Source organism: Neoarius graeffei, chromosome 11 (genome assembly GCF_027579695.1).
Source record: "Neoarius graeffei isolate fNeoGra1 chromosome 11, fNeoGra1.pri, whole genome shotgun sequence".
NCBI lineage: Eukaryota > Metazoa > Chordata > Actinopteri > Siluriformes > Ariidae > Neoarius > Neoarius graeffei.
Genome location: NC_083579.1, coordinates 45,375,067 through 45,395,248, shown reverse-complemented (window position 1 = coordinate 45,395,248; position 20,182 = coordinate 45,375,067). Strand labels below are relative to the sequence as shown.

Here is a 20,182-nt window from a genome sequence, read left to right as displayed (position 1 = left end):
AAATGTACTTATAAAACAAGAAAGTTGCTAATTAAATTTACTGAATAATCCTTGAGGCTGTGTAAACCTTACTTGAAACATGCTTAGTTAAATTTGGGATGGCATAGTGGTTGGCGGTGGCACGGTGGTGTAGTGGTTAGCGCTGTTGCCTCACAGCAAGAAGGTCCTGGGTTCGAGCCCCGTGGCCGGCGAGGGCCTTTCTGTGCGGAGTTTGCATGTTCTCCCCGTGTCCGCGTGGGTTTCCTCCGGGTGCTCCGGTTTCCCCCACAGTCCAAAGACATGCAGGTTAGGTTAACTGGTGACTCTAAATTGACCGTAGGTGTGAATGTGAGTGTGAATGGTTGTCTGTGTCTATGTGTCAGCCCTGTGATGACCTGGCGACTTGTCCAGGGTGTACCCCGCCTTTCGCCCGTAGTCAGCTGGGATAGGCTCCAGCTTGCCTGCGGCCCTGTAGAACAGGATAAAGCAGCTATAGATAATGGATGGATGGAGGTCGACACTGTCGCCTCACAGCAAGGTGGTTCCAGAATCGAATCTCACAGCCGACAAGGCCCTTTCCGTATGAAGTTTGTATGTTCTCTCTATGTCTGTGTGGGTTTCCTCCAGGTGCTCTGGTTTCCCCGATAGTCCAAAGACAAGCTTCGGTTAGGTTAACTCTAAATTGCCCGTGTGTGAATGGTTGAGAAGAGAAAAGCTCTATAATAATCCAGAAGAAGGCAACAGGAAACCACTACTGTAATTCTTCCCAAGGAACTTCGATAGCTGGAGCGGTCAGAGTGGCTCAGTCACTGCTGTGACATGGCAAATAGATTTTTTTAGTTACATTTACTAAGATTTTTGTGTGTGAGGAAATTATTACCACACTTTCCTTGACTAAATTTCACTCCAATGTTTTTTTCCCCCTCCATTAGTGAAAATATGTATTGAAAGTAAAGAACTTATTAGCTTTGGTCAGTGCTGCCACAAGAGGGAAACAGGAAATGAGATCTACATCCAATTTAAACAATTCGTACTAGTGATACTAGTGAAGACGAGCAGTTATGAAGTACCAGTTAGAAATCTTCAGCAATACTACCACCTAATGGTCAGGCTAAGCCAAGAAAACCCTCAGTTATTTGTGTTCTACGGAAGTTATTTGTCGTTACTGAATAAAGAACCAAAATGTTTGGGAGTTAGACTGATATATATATATATAATACTTCACATCACATGCCTAAAATGTAGCATGTTCTTAACCACATTAGACTCTTCTACATGTGACGAGACACATTACAAGTTTGACATTTTTTTTTTATTAAAGAATTCCTTTCAGTACATCTCTGTCAGCATCCTCTACATGTCTTTTTTTATATTTACACCACCTCAGTTAATACTCCCTACGTTAGTTTAGAGCATCAACTTCATTAAGTAAAATAAGAAAAATGTAGAGGAGGAGGGCACAGTGGTACCTACAATAAAATTAAATACATTCTGAGGCGCCGGTCTTTAGTTTTTGGTCAGCCTCAATAACCTCTGAATGTCAGGTTCTATGTTAATGGTCTCAAAGTTCTTGCTGTATCTCTTGAACGGCTCGCCTTCTGGGCCAATCAGGAACTTCTCGAAATTCCATGAGATATCAGTTCTGCTGATGGGACTCCACACTAAGAACTTGGGGTCCTGAATAAGAGAGACTGGATCATCGTCGGGGTAAGGAAGTTTGTCTTTCAGGTAGGCGAAGACGGGATGTGTGTTAGCCCCGTTCACGTCGCACTTCTCAAAAATGGTGAACGAAGGCTCGTACCCTCCACCTGGTCGTACATGTTTCAGGGAGTTCAGGATCTCTCCGTTTCTGCAGTTTTCCTGGAGAAAGATGAGATATAATCATACAAACAAAAAACACATGCTATGATCACACGCATGATTCTGCGATGCTTCTACTCCGAATCGTGTCCGGTGACGAAAAGATGAAGCTGCTTCATACACACTCAGAAATAAAAGATACCAAGTGTATTTTCCTTGTCACTTGGGTGGTACCATCATGCAAAAGTCTTTTGCATCTTTAATTAGTTTTTAGAGAAACGGTTACAGGTATAGCAGTGGTCTTTAAGGGACCACCAAAGACTACTTTAAGACTTGATGGTACCACATCGGCGACAATGAAAAGAATAGCTTAGTCACTTTACTTCTCAGAGAGTATGTAGAAACTTCATTAATTCCTTCTACCAGCACTATACATTGGCATCAGTAGTCAGTCGTATTAGTACAATGTTTGCCATGATTTAAAGCACCACCCATTTGCATTCTTGAAACGTTTGGTTCCATGTCTAACTGCACACATCTGATCCAATCCAAGAGTACTGGAGTTGGGTTAAAACTGGGTTCTGCAGGACGTTGGCTCTCTAGATACAAGGGTGTTCTTTAGTTTAAAGGAAATTCCTAAAGCCTAATACACCATACTCGCTTCATCTTGGTTATTTAAACGGAGCTGAAACTGCATTGTGCCCGAGCTGTCCAGTCACACTGATACGACATATCAAAACCAATTGTGAATACATACTGAATTGCTTGTCCCACTAACCTGGTAGCCAAACTGATTACAGGGGAAGGCCAGGACCACCAGCCGGTGCGGGTACCTGCTCTGGAGCTGGCTGAGCTGGCTGTAGTCCCGGGTGGTGGTGCCTCATAGTGATGCCACATTCTCGATAAGCACCACTCGGCCTCGGTAGACATTAAAATCGATCGATTCCCCTTCCAGCGTGGTAGCACGCAGGTCATAAAACGTCTTGGCTATGAAAGTCATGGTCCGCGTTTGGTGTCCACCTGATGCGTGTCTGCTTCCTAACTGACATGCAAGTCATCCTGGGTGCCCGGTTTCAGTTATAAAGCCTGGGTGTCAAATGACTTGGAGGGAAGTTGATATGCAAGTGATACATCTATGTGGTGAAAAGACCAAAGTAGGCCATCTCAGGTTATAATCTATCATCTAAACCTGCACCAGTTTTTATACACGTTCAGACAGCCCTGTTTATGGAATAAATTACGAAAAACAAACAATTTTGGTCTCCAAGATGTTTTCCAAAAACAAGAGGGAAAATAGGGTAGAAAATATACAGGGAATTAACTACAATTCAACAAGCAATTACTGACGCACACTAGACAGTTCTCAGTTGTTCTAGTGTTCTGTTTACATGGACAGGGATTTCCTAAATCCTGTTTTCCCATGGTGAAAAAGGAAGTTATATGGTTTTCTATACAGCAGACTGTAATAAACTCTCAGTGGCTTTGGAGACTGAATCTACTTCTGAGCCATTAAACATTCAGCAAGTCATTGCCTACGTTCTCACCTCATTAAAAATATATAACTGTTCAATCTAATCGCCTTCAGTGGAACGTGGCCCGAATTCTGATTCTGTTACGTGGAATCTGTAATTCAGTGGCGCTCCTAATCTGCCAGAGAGCTAAGCTTCCTAAAACCTACACAAAATCCAGTTTAATCGAATGTGTGTCTGACAACAAACTGGTCAACGGGGCAGTATGGTCTGAGGGAATGTTCGTAAAACGGTCTTAATAGGAACGGGTAGTGATTACACGGTCAGAAATAGGGGTACAGCAGGAGTCCATTTCTGTCCCCCAAGGTACAATCTACACTAATGTACCCCCTAGGGTTTATTATTGGACCTCAAGGTAACTACGCATTCCTTTTTAGGGACAAAAAGGTACAGTTAGGTCCATATATATTTGGACACTCACACAAATTTTGTTTTTTTACCTGTTTACTGAAACATATTCAAGTTATAGTTATATAATGGACATGGACATAAAGTCCAGACTTTCAGCTTTCATTTGAGGGTATCCACATTAAAATTGGATGAAGGGTTTAGGAGTTTCAGCTCCTTAACATGTGCCACCCTGTTTTTAAAGGGACCAAAAGTAATTGGACAGTTGACTCAAAGGCTATTTCATGGGCAGGTGTGGGCAATTCCTTCGTTATGTCATTCTCAATTAAGCAGATAAAAGGCCTGGAGTTGATTTGAGGTGTGGTGCTTGCATTTGGAAGATTTTGCTGTGAAGAAAACATGCAGTCAAAGGAGCTCTCCATGCAGATGAAACAAGCCATCCTTAAGCTGCGAAAACAGAAAAAACCCATCTGAGAAATTGCTACAATATTAGGAGTGGCAAAATCTACAGTTTGGTGAACTCATCAATGCAAAAAGACCTGGATGCCCACAGACGACAACAGTGGTGGATGATCGCAGAATAATTTCCATGGTGAAGAGAAACCCCTTCACAGCAGCCAACCAAGTGAACAACACTCTCCAGGAGGGAGGTGTATCAATATCCAAATCTACCATAAAGAGAAGACTGCATGAAAGTAAATACAGAGGGTTCACTGCACGGTGCAAGCCACTCATAAGCCTCAAGAATAAAAAGGCTAGATTGGACTTTGCTAAAAACATCTAAAAAAGCCAGCACAGTTCTGGAAGAACATTCTTTGGACAGATGAAACCAAGATCAACCTCGACCAGAATGATGGAAAGAAAAAGTATGGCGAAGGCGTGGTACAGCTCATGATCCAAAGCATACCACATCATCTGTAAAACACGGCGGAGGCAGTGTGATGGCTTGGGCATGTATGGCTGCCAGTGGCACTGGGTCACTAGTGTTTATTGATGATGTGACACAGGACAGAAGCAGCCGGATGAATTCTGAGGTATTCGGAGACATACTGTGTGCTCAAATGCAGCCAAACTGATTGGTCGGTGTTTCATAATACAGATGGACAATGACCCAAAACATAAAGCCAAAGCAACCCTGGAGTTTATTAAAGCAAAGAAGTGGAATATTCTTGAATGGCCAAGTCAGTCACCTGATCTCAACCCAATTGAGCATGCATTTCACTTGTTAAAGACTAAACTTCAGACAGAAAGGCCCACAAACAAACAGCAACTGAAAACCGCTGCAGTAAAGGCCTGGCAGAGCATTAAAAAGGAGGAAACACAGCGTCTGGTGATGTCCATGAGTTCAAGAGTTCAGGCAGTCATTGCCAACAAAGGGTTTTCAACCAAGTATTAGAAATGAACATTTTATTTACAATTATTTAATTTGTCCAATTACTTTTGAGCCGCTGAAATGAAGGGATTGTGTTTAAAAAATGCTTTAGTTCCTCACATTTTTATGCAATCATTTTGTTCAACCCACTGAATTAAAGCTGAAAGTCTGAACTTCAACTGCATCTGAATTGTTTTGTTCAAAATTCATTGTGGTAATGTACAGAACCAAAATGAGAAAAATGTTGCCGCTGTCCAAATATTTATGGACCTAACTGTACATATAATATTCCCAAGGAGTATATAAAAACGTACAAATAAGTACCTTAGAAGAGGGTACTGCCTCACTGACAAGCCATGGTACCCCTAAAGGTATAATAATGTACTTTATTTTCTGAGAGTGTATGATCATAATGCACATTTATTTTAGAGAATACTAATATTGCATACATAGCTCAAGATCACGTACAAATGTTTACAAAATAAATAGGGTTTTTTAGTAGATGTACTGATGCGACATCATGTATAGCGTCTTTTCAGTTTTTACAATAATAGTGGAAATAAATTAGTTTTAATAATTTTAATGCCAAACCAAATATCTATCAGAGGTAAGCACCACAATGAGGTCAGCACACACCCATTATCTAATTCCGTGATTAGTACGGGTGGGATGGAGCCCTTTTCGCCTGGCCAGACGACACTCAGTTCACTGGAACAGTGGTCAAATGCATCACGAGTTCTTAATCTACGTCACGTTCAGCTTGCCCATGTTTACGTCACAAGCCGAACTCTAAAATGGCAAAATTAGAACACAGCAACAATTTGATGCATTTTATCTGAACAACTGGCCACAGTGATAAACAAATAAATGATTCATAGACGACTGCCCCCTAGTGAGACACAACTAGAAGTGCATTTTCTTGCATCTCGAATCAAGCACTGAGACAATGCATAGATTACACAGACGTAGTAATGAGACAGATTAGAAAGTGTTCCAAAAATACAAGGGCTTTGTTGAAATGGTATTCATAAATGTCTTACTGACATCAATAGCAGCTGAAAAAAAATGCTTTAACACTTCCTTAACACGAGCAGATGGAACGTTCATGCTCCTGCTTTGTTTCAGTAGTGCTGAGGTCATCGTCGTTGGATGGCAGCGTGCTATCCGGGTCCTTCCTGTTGGCTTCCAGCACCAGCTCAGTCATCCGAATGAATGCCTGAGAAGCACAAAGAGTAATACTAACCCCGAGTTAATTCAATTACGGCGGCTCCATAATAATATTCACACATCTCTGTTCCAAGAAGCGTTTTAGAAGATTAGACATCAAAACAACCAAGCAACTCGCCTCACTGACGTTGTAGTTGGTAAAGGCGCTCGTCTCCAAGAAATCCATACCATAAATCTTCGCAAGCTTGTCGAAAGAAAACAGCGTGTTACATTACACCTAGTCTTTTTTTTTTTAAGGCAAACAGAATGCCATCCTTCCACAAAAATGCATTTCCCTTCCATTAACAGAAGCCACATTCTCATGTTAACAGAAGTCAAACCTGACTAGCAAATTAAAGTAGCTCTTTTACACTCGTTATTAATAGTGCAATTGCTGTATGCTCACTTTGAAGGAGAAACACCATTGTATAAATTTCATGATGCAAAAGCACTTTTACCCCATATGCCTGCAAATAATGTTAACATAACATGACATTCATTCATCTTCAGAAACCTGCTTTATCCTGGTCAGGGTAGCTGTGGCTCTGGAGCCTGTCGCAGGGCCAGTGGATAGGACACCACACCCACCGACACCCGTACACACCGAGGATCAGTTTGGAACAGCCAATTACTGATGTTTTTGGGAAGTAGAAAGAAACTGGAGAACCCTTGAGGAAATCCACACTGACAAATTTGACAGTAACCTGAATTCAGAGGTGGACAAAGTACCCAACTTCATTACTTAAGTCAAAGTACAGATCCCGCTGGTCAAATGTTACTCCGATACAAGTGAAAGTTGGACAGTCAAAATTTTACTTAAGTACTTGATTTTAAAAATACTCAAGTACTAAAAGAACATTTCCTGTCAACGCATTGTTGTATTATTGCCACAGCGCTTACAAAACCTAACGCTGTTACCAAAGACAGAAATGTGATTTCACAAAATGAACGCATGCTGTGCCATCATGGTGGTTTAACGTTAAGCTCGCTAGTCAGTGAAGCTCCACCTGACACGGTAGCAAACTTTTCAAACTCGAAATCATATTGGGTAGCTAACGCTACTAGAAAAGAAAGATTTCTACATTGTTTATTTGGCAAGATTATGCTAAAACATTTCTGAAAGGACTTCAGAGAAGTTAACGTCATTCATCTTAGCGTAACTCCGTTTTTACATGCTAGCTAACAGCGTCCAAGTTAACTAGTTATGTGTTAACGTTAGCTGTGGACAAAGCTACAGCAAGTTGGCGGGCAAATCCATAGAAAGTCATTTGACTAACCAGACTGCATAGCTACGTTTGCAACGTTATCGCTCGCTCTAAAAGCACAGACAACTTCGTTGCAAGCTTTCTCTTGGAATAAAACGTTTACATCCATCAATATGCTTCCGTAGGTTGGACGGCGAGTTTTTGTAGGCCGTGATGTGGTTCGTTTTAGGTAAACAAAGCAAACATTTAAAACGAAACGAATCTTTAATCCTTTTAGAAAACTGAAACATGGGTTCTAGGTAAAGCCATGAGTGCGTGCATGCTCCAGAAGAACCGCCTCCTTCCGTTCCGCGATCAACTGATTGTCTTAAATAATGCTGCTGAGAAATCATTGAACTTGATTTTATAAAGTCTATGGACGCGACGTGACCCTAGTGATTACTGATCGGCTGTTTCAGCGTCACCTGCGAAAAAACCAAACACGTTTTAGAAAAGAAAAGAAAAAAAAAAAACATCCACTTTCAAAGCTGCTTCATAGTAACGAGTAATGAGGACCTTGATAGAAATGTAGTGGAGTAAAAAGTACGATGTTTGTCTTTCAAATGTAGTGAAGTTAAAGTCATAAGTTTCCAAAAAAAAAACATACTCAAGTAAAGTACAGATACTCAGAAAGGGTACTTAAGTACAGTACTCAAGTAAATGTACTTGGTTACTGTCCACCTCTGGCTGAATTCAGGACTGAATCAAAGACCCTGGAGCTGTGTCACAGTGAATTTTATTCCAAGTGTAAGATGTAGAGGAAACGGGCTGCGTTACCAGCCAGGCCACTGGTCAATAACCTGTTCTTGGTCATATGGCTTGTAGAACAAAAACGCAGCTGGTACCTTCTTCCCCTGTTCTGTGGTCACTTGTCTTTGATACTCCTCATCATGTTTATTCCCAATGAGAATCTTCTGCACTGTGTGTGGTGCATACTACAGACCAACAACGACAAAAAACAAACCCTGCAAAGCTGGCATTGACATTTAGATCAGATAATCAACCTGGTAGAACAGAATCTGAGCACTTGGGGAAAAGTCTCCTTACCTCATCAACATCACTAACCCACTTCATTATATGTTGGAAAGAAAGAGAGCTGGTAATGTCATATATAAGGAAAATTCCCTAGGAAAGGAAAAAGATTTTGAACCTGCATGTCCAATGAACTCAAACTTTGAAACCACAGTCATCTTGGCTACATTTAGCTTCAGGTCCCCAACTATAATGAAGGGGTCAGAGCCACAGGCAAGCACATAATCCATACCTGTGCTCGTCTGTAATATTGCTTTGTAATAGTTTGGTACCTCTCCTGTCCAGCTGTGTCCCTGTAGAAGACAGATATGCTAGAAATGTGACGCTTCAATGACTTAATTTGTGACTTTGTATAAAGCTAAAATATCTACAATGGTGCTTGAAAGTTTGTGAACCCTTTACAATTTTCTACATTTCTGCATAAATATGACCTAAAACATCATCAGATTTTCACACAAGTCCTAAAAGTAGATAAAGAGAACCCAGTTAAACAAATGAGACAAAAATATTATACTTGCTCATTTATTTATTGAGGAAAATGATCCAATATTACATATCTGTGAGTGGCAAAAGTATGTGAACCTCTGCTTTCAGTATCTGGTGTGACCCCCTTGTGCAGCAATAACTGCAACTAAACATTTCCGGTAACTGTTGATCAGTCCTGCACACCGGCTTGGAGGAATTTTAGCCCATTGCTCCGTACAGAACAGCTTCAACTCTGGGATGCTGGTGGGTTTCCTCACATGAACTGCTCGCGTCAGGTCCTTCCACAACATTTTGATTGGATTAAGGTCAGGACTTTGACTTGGCCATTCCAAAACATTAACTTTTATTCTTCTTTAACCATTCTTTGATAGAACAACTTGTGTGCTTAGTGTCGTTGTCTTGCTGCATGACCCACCTTCTCTTGAGATTCAGTTCATGGACAGATGTCCTGACATTTTCCTTTAGAATTCGCTGGTATAATTCAGAATTCATTGTTCGATCAATGATGGCAAGCCGTCCTGGCCCAGATGCAGCAAAACAGGCCCAAACCATGATACTACCACCACCATGTTTGACAGATGGGATAAGGTTCTTATGCGGGAATGCAGGGTTTTCCTTTCTCCAAACAGAACGCTTCTCATTTAAACCAAAAAGTTCTATTTTGGTCTCATCCGTCCACAAAACATTTTTCCAATAGCCTTCTGGCTTGTCCACGTGATCTTTAGCAAACTGCAGACGAGCAGCAATGTTCTTTTTGGAGAGCAGTGGGTTTCTCCTTGCAGCCCTGCCATGCACACCATTGTTGTTCAGTGTTCTCCTGATGGTGGACTCATGAACAGTAGCCAATGTGAGAGAGGCCTTCAGTTGCTTAGAAGTTACCCTGGGGTCCTTTGTGACCTCGCCGACTATCACACGCCTTGCTCTTGGAGTGATCTTTGTTGGTCAACCACTCCTGGGGAGGGTAACAATGGTCTTGAATTTCCTCCATTTGTACACAATCTGTCTGACTGTGGATTGGTGGAGTCCTCTTTAGAGATGGTTTTGTAACCTTTTCCAGCCTGATGAGCATCAACAACGCTTTTTCTGAGATCCTCACAACTCTCCTTTGTTCGTGCCATGATACACTTCCACAAACGTGTTGTGAAGATCAGACTTTGATAGATCCCTGTTCTTTAAATAAAACAGGGTGCCCACTCACACCTGATTTGTCGTCCCATTGATTGAAAACACCTGACTCTAATTTCACCTTCAAATTAACTGCTAATCCTAGAGGTTCACATACTTTTGCCACTCACAGATATGTAATATTGGATCATTTTCCTCAATAAATAAATGACCAAGTATAATATTTTCATCTCATTTATTTAACTGGGTTCTCTTTATCTACTTTTAGGACTTGTGTGAAAATCTGATGATGTTTTAGGTCATATTTATGCAGAAATATAGAAAATTCTAAAGGGTTCACAAACTTTCAAGCACCACTGTATATATCCAGATTATAGAATAGAAGTATGACATCAACCATCTCACCCACCATATTTGTATTCTCACTTTGAGTCCACGGACTTCTATGGTCTTCATTTTGAAATCCACCCCTGAAGGAAAGATAAAGGACACATTTACAATACTGCTGAAAAGGTGGACAGAGGTATTTTATGTGAATAGAGTCATAGTAAATGACTCTATATACTGCAAAGAAACAGAGGTTTAATTATTATAATCATAATTATTTCAGATTCTCTGCTGGTTTTCAAGAATTCTGGCGAGATCTTGACCTCTAAATAAATTCTTGGTAAGAAAGATCCTCAACTTCCTCCATCAGGAAGATTTGCTTTCCTGAAGAATTAAGGTCCATCTTTGCTTTCCTAGCTAAACAAATAGACTGGTTATCTGAAGCCATGGCTATAACTAGCTAGTCTCGCTGAGATCTGGACCTCGGTAGTTTCAGAAGGGTTTTGTTTTTGTGTTTTTTTTTTTATAAACCTCCCAAGTAGCCCATCTCCAGGTGTAAAATTCAAGATGGAAACAGGGATGTCCTGATAATGTGGTGGCAGAATGGAATCATGCTTTATAATGTACTTTACAAGACAATCAGTGGCAGCACGGTGGTGTAGTGGTTAGCACTGTCGCCTCACAGCAAGAAGGTTCTGGGTTTGAGCCCAGTGGCCAACAGGGGCCTTTCTGTGCGGAGTTTGCATGTTCTCCTCGTGTCTGTGTGGGTTTCCTCCGGGTGCTCCGGTTTCCCCCACAGTCCAAAGACATGCAGGTTAGGCTAATTGGTGGCTCTAAATTGACCGTAGGTGTGAATGAGTGTGTGAATGGTTGTTTGTCTCCATGTATCAGTCCTGCGATGATCTGGCGACTTGTCCAGGGTGTACCCCGCCTCTCGCCCATAGTCAGCTGGGATAGGCTCCAGCTTGCCTGCGACCCTGCACAGGATAAACGGTTACGGATAATGGATGGATGTCTGGAAGACAATCAGTGGTGGTAACTGGTTCTCAACTGGAGATAAACTAGAGAAAAGAAGCTAAGCACATGTACAGAGAGAGTGACATACTGTAACTGTAAACCAAAATATTTAACTCAATAACTTTTTGAAGTCAGAGCAGTTTATGGAAGAAGTCAAGTATAACATAATTGATGTACACATTCAGCATTGTGGTATACTAGATTGCCAAAAGTATGTGGACACCTGATCATCACACCTACAATATATGTTGCCATTCCTCTAAACTGGTGGCACAAAGCAGGAACCACTGAATTGTCTCGAATGTCTTTGCATGTATTAGCTTTAACATTTCCCCTCACTGGAACTAAAGGGCCCTGTGAATCAATCAAGGTCCACAAAGATATGGCTTGCCAAGGTCGATGTGGAAGAACTCAAACCCTGAGCCTCAACCCCACGGAACACCTTTGGGATGAATTGGAACACCAGGCCTCCTTGCCCAACATCGTTGCCCGACCTCAGTAATGCTCTTGTGGCTGAATGAGCACAAATCTCCAGACATGTTCCAAAATAGAGTGAAATTCACAGAAAAGAGTGGAGGTTATTATAATAGCGAGGGGGAGGAGCAACTTCATGTTCATGCCCAATGTTTTGGAATGGGATTTTCAAACAGGCATTTGTGTGTGTCATGGTCAGGAGTCCACATACTTTTGGCCATACTGTGTATATATACACACTTTGAAGTGGGTCATCTTACTGCAACCTGGACCTCATTAAAAATTTAACCCTGGCTATTGTGGTTGGTAGAAGAGAGCAACTGGACTTGCTTGAAAAGTCTTGAAGACGTTTCGCCTCTCGTCCGAAAGGCATCCTCAGTTCTGTCTGTCTAATAGGGAGTATCAAGTATTTATCCTCTCATGGATCATCATAGAATCCGAATCAGAATGCTGATGGCTGCATTGTGGGCGGCTGATAGATGTCATAGACACCCACCTCTGTTCAGTGATGGTCGTTCCAGGTTGACAAAAATGAACGATCCTCTCTGGTTAAGATGTCTGCCAGTTTTCTGGAAGTCCTCTCATACTCCCACACCAGTCGAAGGGAACTCATCCCAAAGTGCGTAGAAACATATCTGTGAAGAATCTCAGTCATCCAGGTACATAGTAATCTGTGGCTGGTAGAAGAGACTTTTGCTTGAAAAGTCTTGAAGACGTTTCGCCTCTCGTCCGAAAGGCATCCTCAGTTCTGTCTGTCTAATAGGGAGTATCAAGTATTTATCCTCTCATGGATCATCATAGAATGATGATCCATGAGATGATGATCCATGAGAGGATAAATACTTGATACTCCCTATTAGACAGACAGAACTGAGGATGCCTTTCGGACGAGAGGCGAAACGTCTTCAAGACTTTTCAAGCAAGTCCAGTTGCTCTCTTCTACCAACCACAGATTACTATGTACCTGGATGACTGAGTATCTTCACAGATATAACCCTGGCTATTATGCTATGGCTCTGTCTGGAGAGGGGCTGACTTCTGTATGACGGTAGATCAGTAACAGGACTGGTAAAAAATTCACCATTTCTACTGGTTCTGAGTGGTCAAATCAGTTGAAAATCTAATTGATTTAACTATCTGGAACAAATTGAGCAAATAACAATTGAAAATCCTGCTGAAAAATCCAGCTTAATCTGACCAGCTACCAGCTGCCAAAACAAAAGGCTAAGCTACTCAATACAGTAGACCATTTTTGCTTTTTCTATTTTAGAGCACTTGAGCGAAACAGATCATTAACCTTGTCAAGGGTTTGCTGTTGGGTTATTGTCTTTTAAAAAAAAAAAAAAGTCTACAAATGTTCCATTAGTAGTTGCGTTTCAGAAACCGTGTCCTTTTTACCAGCACTTGAGCAGCTTGGCCTGTGTTACGGCAGCCGGTCAAACCCAGCTGGATTTTCTTCCAGCATGAAATCAGCATCCATTTCATACTTAGAAATTGTTGGTGCTTTACTCCACCACAACCAGTAGAGCCCACTGGAGCACCAAATAATTGTAACTTTTGACCTAAACTGCTTTTATTCAAACTGGGACAGGTTGATTGAATATGTATGGAAGCCATTATTACCACCACAATAAGGTTTCTCATAAGTGTGACTTACGTTCTCAAAATAACGACTTAATACCTTATAATGAGATAATCCTCATAATTATGACTTATAAAAATGAGATATCTCAGAATTATGATTTTCAATCTCATAATAAGGACTTAGTATCTTATAATGATGAAATATGTGAAAGTGTCTTATGATACTGAGTTATGAGATACTGAGTCATTATCATGAGAACCTTTCACATATTATTAGGGTGCATCAGTTGCCCCCTAAAAATGAAAAGTTCCTCCGATCATGATGCATTTTTGTTTTTATGTTCCTTTTGGGGCGGCACGGTGGTGTAGTGGTTAGCGCTGTTGCCTCACAGCAAGAAGGTCCTGGGTTCGAGCCCCGGGGCCGGCGAGGGCCTTTCTGTGTGGAGTTTGCATGTTCTCCCCGTGTCCGCGTGGGTTTCCTCCGGGTGCTCCGGTTTCCCCCACAGTCCAAAGACATGCAGGTTAGGTTAACTGGTGACTCTAAATTGAGCGTAGGTGTGAATGTGAGTGTGAATGGTTGTCTGTGTCTATGTGTCAGCCCTGTGATGACCTGGCGACTTGTCCAGGGTGTACCCCGCCTTTCGCCCGTAGTCAGCTGGGATAGGCTCCAGCTTGCCTGCGACCCTGTAGAAGGATAAAGCGGCTAGAGATGATGAGATGAGATGAGATGTTCCTTTTGGTAAGAAAACACACTGGGTGAAATATTTTGACAAAATTCTAAAGTTTAATGGTGGCACCAGGAGCTCAAAGTTATGGAAAAAGCTGCTATTTTATGACTTGTGACAAAATTTTGATCACTTTTTATGAAACATTATGGCACCTTATTAGAGTATACCAAATATCTTAGATACACATTTTTAGTACATATTCTAAATATATTATCAAGCACAGTTTGAGTTTTAGCTGTTCATTGAATCATTGTTCAACTACTTTTAAACAATACAAATGTATTATGAATCACATTAATGCTTCTCAATCCCTTGCAAAGGTTCTTAACATGATCTCTGGCTCACAAGAAATCAATAAATGGAGTCCAACATTGTGATTCAAACCTTACGCGAAAACATAAAATAAGCGGTTTTTGGCAAAAAATGAACCTCATGGTGCCACCATTAGACTTTTGAATATGGTCAAAAAACTTTACAGGATGTCTTTATTGATGAAAAGGAACACCCAAACAAAAATGCATCAGATTTTATGAAAGTGAGGGCAACTGATGCACCCTAATCTTTATGGCATACGGAGTTATGAGATACGGAGTCATTATGCCAGAAAGATATATGTGAAAGGTTCTCATAATAATGACCCAGTATCTCATAATAATGAAATATGTGAAAGTCTTATAATAATGACTCAGGAAGAAAGCGCAACTTTATTCATCACACATTTTGTGAAATTTCCTCTCTGCATTTAACCCATCTGAAGCAGTGAACACACACACACATACCCAGAGCAGTGGGCAGCCATGCTAACAGCGCCCGGGGAGCAGTTGGGAGTTACGTGCCTCGCTCAAGGGCACCTCAGCCCCAAGGCCGTTCCATATTAACCTAACCGCATGTCTTTGGACTGTGGAGGAAACCCACGCAGACACCACATATTCAAAAAATCATTTTGCAAAAATAAGGCAGAACACCATCACAAAGTGTGGATATGTTAAAAACAGACATCTAATCTTTCTAAAACAGTCAATTTTATGTTGGTGGATGCTGTCATTTTTTGCTATAACATGCCAAAAACGTCACCAAATTAATTTTTTCCATTTTTAAACTTTAATATCTTCCAAACCGCTCATCACAGAGGGGCAGTTTTAGAAAACAAAGTGCACAGTATATATGGGAAGGTGTATATGCAATATCAAGCCTCTGTCTTTGAAATTGCACTTTCCACGGTCCTTCAAATATGCTGCCACAGAGTGTAGCGTAGAATTTCCGAGCAAATTGAAGCCCCCAGAATTCTATAATAAACCAAAAGCACACATGTAAAAAGTCCATATTCTACAAGTACTGGTGCCAGATTTTGACCCTTGAAAATGTGAAGGACTTGGCTTAAATTAGATACAGCAATCTCAAAGTGGCTCCCCAAAAAACTCCGCTCAAAACGGGTCCGAGGTTAGTTGCAAAAATTTTTTTTTTTCTGACAAAACTATAAGGAGTTGGGAGCTAAAATTTGGGACTTTTCCTATTGCGAAGTGTGAGAACCTCCTGGAATTTTTTCAGCCAAATCCGAGATGGTCAAGTGGGAGCATTTGGAGATTTGACATGGAATGACCCATATGTGAAAGTTTCTCATAATAATGACTCCATATCTCATAATAATGAAATACGTGAAAGTCTCATAATAATGACTCATCTCATTATCTGTAGCCGCTTCATCCTGTTCTACAGGGTCGCAGGCAAGCTGGAGCCTATCCCAGCTGACTACGGGCGAAAGGCGGGGTACACCCTGGACAAGTCGCCAGGTCATCACAGGGCTGACACATAGACACAGACAACCATTCACACTCACATTCACACCTACGGTCAATTTAGAGTCACCAGTTAACCTAACCTGCATGTCTTTGGACTGTGGGGGAAACCGGAGCACCCGGAGGAAACCCACGCAGACACGGGGAGAACATGCAAACTCCGCACAGAAAGACCCTCGCCGGCCCCGGGGCTCGAACCCGGACCTTCTTGCTATGAGGCGACAGTGCTAATCACTACACCACCGTGCCGCCCACTACACCACCATGCCGCCTAATAATGATTCAGTATCTCATAATGACTCAATATCTCATAATAAATGACATATGTGACAGTATCTCATAATAATGACTCAATATCTCAATGACTCAATATCTCATAATAATGAAATATATGACAGTCTCTCATAATAATGACTCAATATCTCATAATAATGACTCAATATCTCAATAATAATGAGATACTAAGTTATAATTATGATGTGCCTTCATTTTGTTCTAAAGCAGTTTCCGTAAATAAGCGACACTTTACAAACAAAAGTTATTTCCCTCAGTTTCAGGTTAGTCTTCGGGTTCATGAGCTTTCTCACTAAAATGTCAGCTCATAATGAAGTTAGCCAGCATGTTCCCAGCGCTCCCAGTGCTCCCAGCGCCCCGTTACTCACCAATAGTGGAAATGTGCGGCGACAGAAACTCCGTGTCGGTGAGGCGGTGCAGTAAACAGGTTTTCCCCACACCAGAGTCTCCTAACAGCAGCAGTCTGAACAGCACGTCGTACTGCTTCGCCATGGCGGACACCAAGCTCCGGACTCAACGCCTTCAAACTTAAAGTGCTCGGCGATCATTCGTTTTCCAAAGTAGCGACTTCTTCATATTTCCGCTCATTAAGCGAAGCCTCACTCATCACCATCTGTTCAGTCAAACTCCTGAGTGTAGCCGAGGGGAAGGGAAAGAACCTCTCTCCTTCTCCTCCTCCTCTCAGGACTTCTCTCTCCTCCTCCTCTCAGGACTTCTCTCTCCTCCTCCTCTCAGTACTTCTCTCTCCTCCTCCTCCTCCTCTCAGGACTTCTCTCTCCTCCTCCTCTCAGGACTTCTCTCTCCTCCTCCTCTCAGTACTTCTCTCTCCTCCTCCTCCTCTCAGGACTTCTCTCTCCTCCTCCTCCTCTCAGGACTTCTCTCTCCTCCTCCTCCTCTCAGGACTTCTCTCTCCTCCTCCTCCTCTCAGGACTTCTCTCTCCTCCTCCTCCTCTCAGGACTTCTCTCTCCTCCTCCTCTCAGTACTTCTCTCTCCTCCTCCTCCTCTCAGGACTTCTCTCTCCTCCTCCTCCTCTCAGGACTTCTCTCTCCTCCTCCTCCTCTCAGGACTTCTCTCTCCTTCTCCTCCTCTCAGGACTTCTCTCTCCTTCTCCTCCTCTCAGGACTTCTCTCTCCTTCTCCTCCTCTCAGTACTTCTCTCTCCTCCTCCTCCTCTCAGGACTTCTCTCTCCTTCTCCTCCTCTCAGGACTTCTCTCTCCTTCTCCTCCTCTCAGGACTTCTCTCTCCTTCTCCTCCTCTCAGGACTTCTCTCTCCTTCTCCTCCTCTCAGGACTTCTCTCTCCTTCTCCTCCTCTCAGGACTTCTCTCTCCTTCTCCTCCTCTCAGGACTTCTCTCTCCTTCTCCTCTCAGGACTTCTCTCTCCTTCTCCTCTCAGGACTTCTCTCTCCTCCTCCTCTCAGGACTTCTCTCTCCTTCTCCTCCTCCTCTCAGGACTTCTCTCTCCTTCTCCTCCTCCTTTCAGGACTTCTCTCTCCTTCTCCTCCTTTCAGGACTTCTCTCTCCTCCTCCTCCTCTCAGGACTTCTCTCTCCTTCTCCTCCTCCTCTCAGGACTTCTCTCTCCTCCTCCTCCTCTCAGGACTTCTCTCTCCTCCTCCTCCTCCTCCTCCTCTCAGGACTTCTCTCTCCTCCTCCTCCTCCTCCTCTCAGGACTTCTCTCTCCTCCTCCTCCTCCTCCTCTCAGGACTTCTCTCTCCTTCTCCTCCTCTCAGGACTTCTCTCTCCTTCTCCTCCTCTCAGGACTTCTCTCTCCTTCTCCTCCTCTCAGGACTTCTCTCTCCTCCTCCTCCTTTCAGGACTTCTCTCTCCTCCTCCTCCTTTCAGGACTTCTCCTCCTCTCAGGACTTCTCTCTCCTTCTCCTCCTTTCAGGACTTCCTCTCTCCTTCTCCTTCTCCTCTCAGGACTTCTCTCTCCTCAGGCTCAGAGCAGCCTTGAGGCCCATCAGCCCCAAGTGGCCCCAGCTCAATACTTTCATCACATCTCCTTGGATTCATTCATTTTCAGGGCCAAACCCATGTCATGGTCTTCAGTTTAAAGTGAATGGCTGCCTTTGGAAAGATAAACGATGCTAAACTGTAAACATGTGTAATATAATCTCCAGTAGGCGTTACTGATATGCAGATAAAAACAAGGTCAGTTTTCCTTTTTGAAGTAAATTTATACAAGGTTGTTAATTTATTTAGGCACAATTTAACTCTCCAAGAGAAGTCCTGAAATAGTCAACACCTCGAAGACCAAGGAGCTGGTCATTGACTTTGGGAGGTCCAGACCAAGGTCACGACCAGTTCTGATCGAGGGAGTCGAGGTGGAGGCTGTGGATTCCTACAAGTACCTCGGGCTGTGGCTGGACAGCAAGCTGGACTGGACTTGCAACACCAACCACCTGTACAGGAAGGGACAGAGCAGGCTGTACTTCCTGAGGAGGCTGCGGTCCTTTAACATCTGCAGGAAACTCCTGTGGATGTTCTATCAGTCTGTGGTCGCCAGTGTCCTGTTTTACACCGTGGTGTGCTGGGGGGGCAGCAGATCCAAGAAGGACACATCCAGGCTGGACAAACTGATCAGGCGGGCCGGCTCTGTGGTCGGCGTGAAGCTGGACTCTCTGGTGATGGTGGCAGAGAAGAGGACTATGGACAAACTACTGAACATCATGGACGATGCCAGTCAACCTCTGCACACCGTCATCAGCAACCAGAGGAGCCTGTTCAGTGACAGAATGCTCCTTCCCAAGTGCAGGACGAACAGACTTAACTCCTTTGTTCCTCACGCCATCAGACTGTACAACTCCTCTCTGGGGGGAAGGAGGGGTAACAGGAGGACAGAGGACGGGAAGGAGCAGTAGCCTAGCCTGACAATAGGCAATACTGGACAATGTGCAATACCTCTTCCCCATGTCTTATTCTTTTTTATACTTGTATATGCAAATACCTAATTTAATTAATTTATCTAGAAGTTTTTCTCTATTTCTATTCTCTGTTTATCCTGTAATGATGCTACTGGAATTTTAATTTCCCTGAGGGAACCCTCCCAAAGGGATCAATAAAGTTCTATCTAATCTATAAATATCAACCTGCCATAAAGTTTGGTTGACTAAACAGTTTATAATATAAACCAGAACAATAGAAACAATGCCCTGCATGCATGAAGACTACCAACATGCAATGTACATTGAGCAGGATCATAATCTACTGAAAAATCCAGTTTAAATTTGTCATCTACCAGTTGTCAAAACACACTCCAAACTGGTAGTCCATCTTTCCCTGCTTTCTTATTACTGTTTCCTGTCCAACAGCACTTACCAGTTGGTAAAGATGGTCTACCAGTCTAACCCATCTCACCCTCTGTTCTGGCATACGGTAGCTGTTCAGACTAAAGCCGGCTTTATCTCATCTCATCTCATTATCTCTCGCCGCTTTATCCTGTTCTACAGGGTCGCAGGCAAGCTGGAGCCTATCCCAGCTGACTACGGGCGAAAGGCGGGGTACACCCTGGACAAGTCGCCAGGTCATCGCAGGGCTGACACATAGACACAGACAACCATTCACACCTACGGTCAATTTAGAGTCACCAGTTAACCTAACCTGCATGTCTTTGGACTGTGGGGGAAACCGGAGCACCCGGAGGAAACCCACGCGGACACGGGGAGAACATGCAAACTCCACACAGAAAGGCCCTCGCCGGCCACAGGGCTCGAACCCGGACCCTCTTGCTGTGAGGCGACATCGCTAACCACTACACCACCGTGAAGCCGGCTTTATATCGTATGATATTTTTGGACCAATTTTGCTGTCGCAGGCAAAAATTGCACACTGTAAAGAATGA

The 20,182-nt window shown here is 42.9% G+C and overlaps 2 protein-coding genes across 3 annotated transcripts; both read right to left on the bottom strand.

Moving 5' to 3' along the window:
- Positions 1-1,269: 1,269 nt before the first annotated feature.
- LOC132893857 (glutathione peroxidase 2-like) lies at positions 1,270-3,889 on the bottom strand. Its single transcript, XM_060933016.1, has 2 exons — positions 2,558-3,889; positions 1,270-1,839 (listed from the first exon to the last, which is right to left on the bottom strand). Exons 1-2 carry the CDS (start codon positions 2,777-2,779, stop codon positions 1,486-1,488), a joined length of 576 nt encoding a protein of 191 aa, XP_060788999.1. The 5' UTR covers positions 2,780-3,889; the 3' UTR covers positions 1,270-1,485.
- Positions 3,890-4,078: 189 nt separating this feature from the next.
- LOC132893856 (ras-related protein Rab-15-like) lies at positions 4,079-17,032 on the bottom strand. 2 transcript variants are annotated; one of them, XM_060933014.1, is made up of 7 exons: positions 16,710-17,032; positions 10,531-10,591; positions 8,743-8,803; positions 8,526-8,603; positions 8,324-8,413; positions 6,374-6,439; positions 4,079-6,244 (listed from the first exon to the last, which is right to left on the bottom strand). In XM_060933014.1, exons 1-7 carry the CDS (start codon positions 16,831-16,833, stop codon positions 6,110-6,112), a joined length of 615 nt encoding a protein of 204 aa, XP_060788997.1. In that variant the 5' UTR covers positions 16,834-17,032; the 3' UTR covers positions 4,079-6,109. The 2 variants fall into 2 exon arrangements, with proteins under 2 accessions (XP_060788997.1, XP_060788998.1); XM_060933015.1 differs by lacking the exon at positions 8,324-8,413.
- Positions 17,033-20,182: the final 3,150 nt, after the last annotated feature.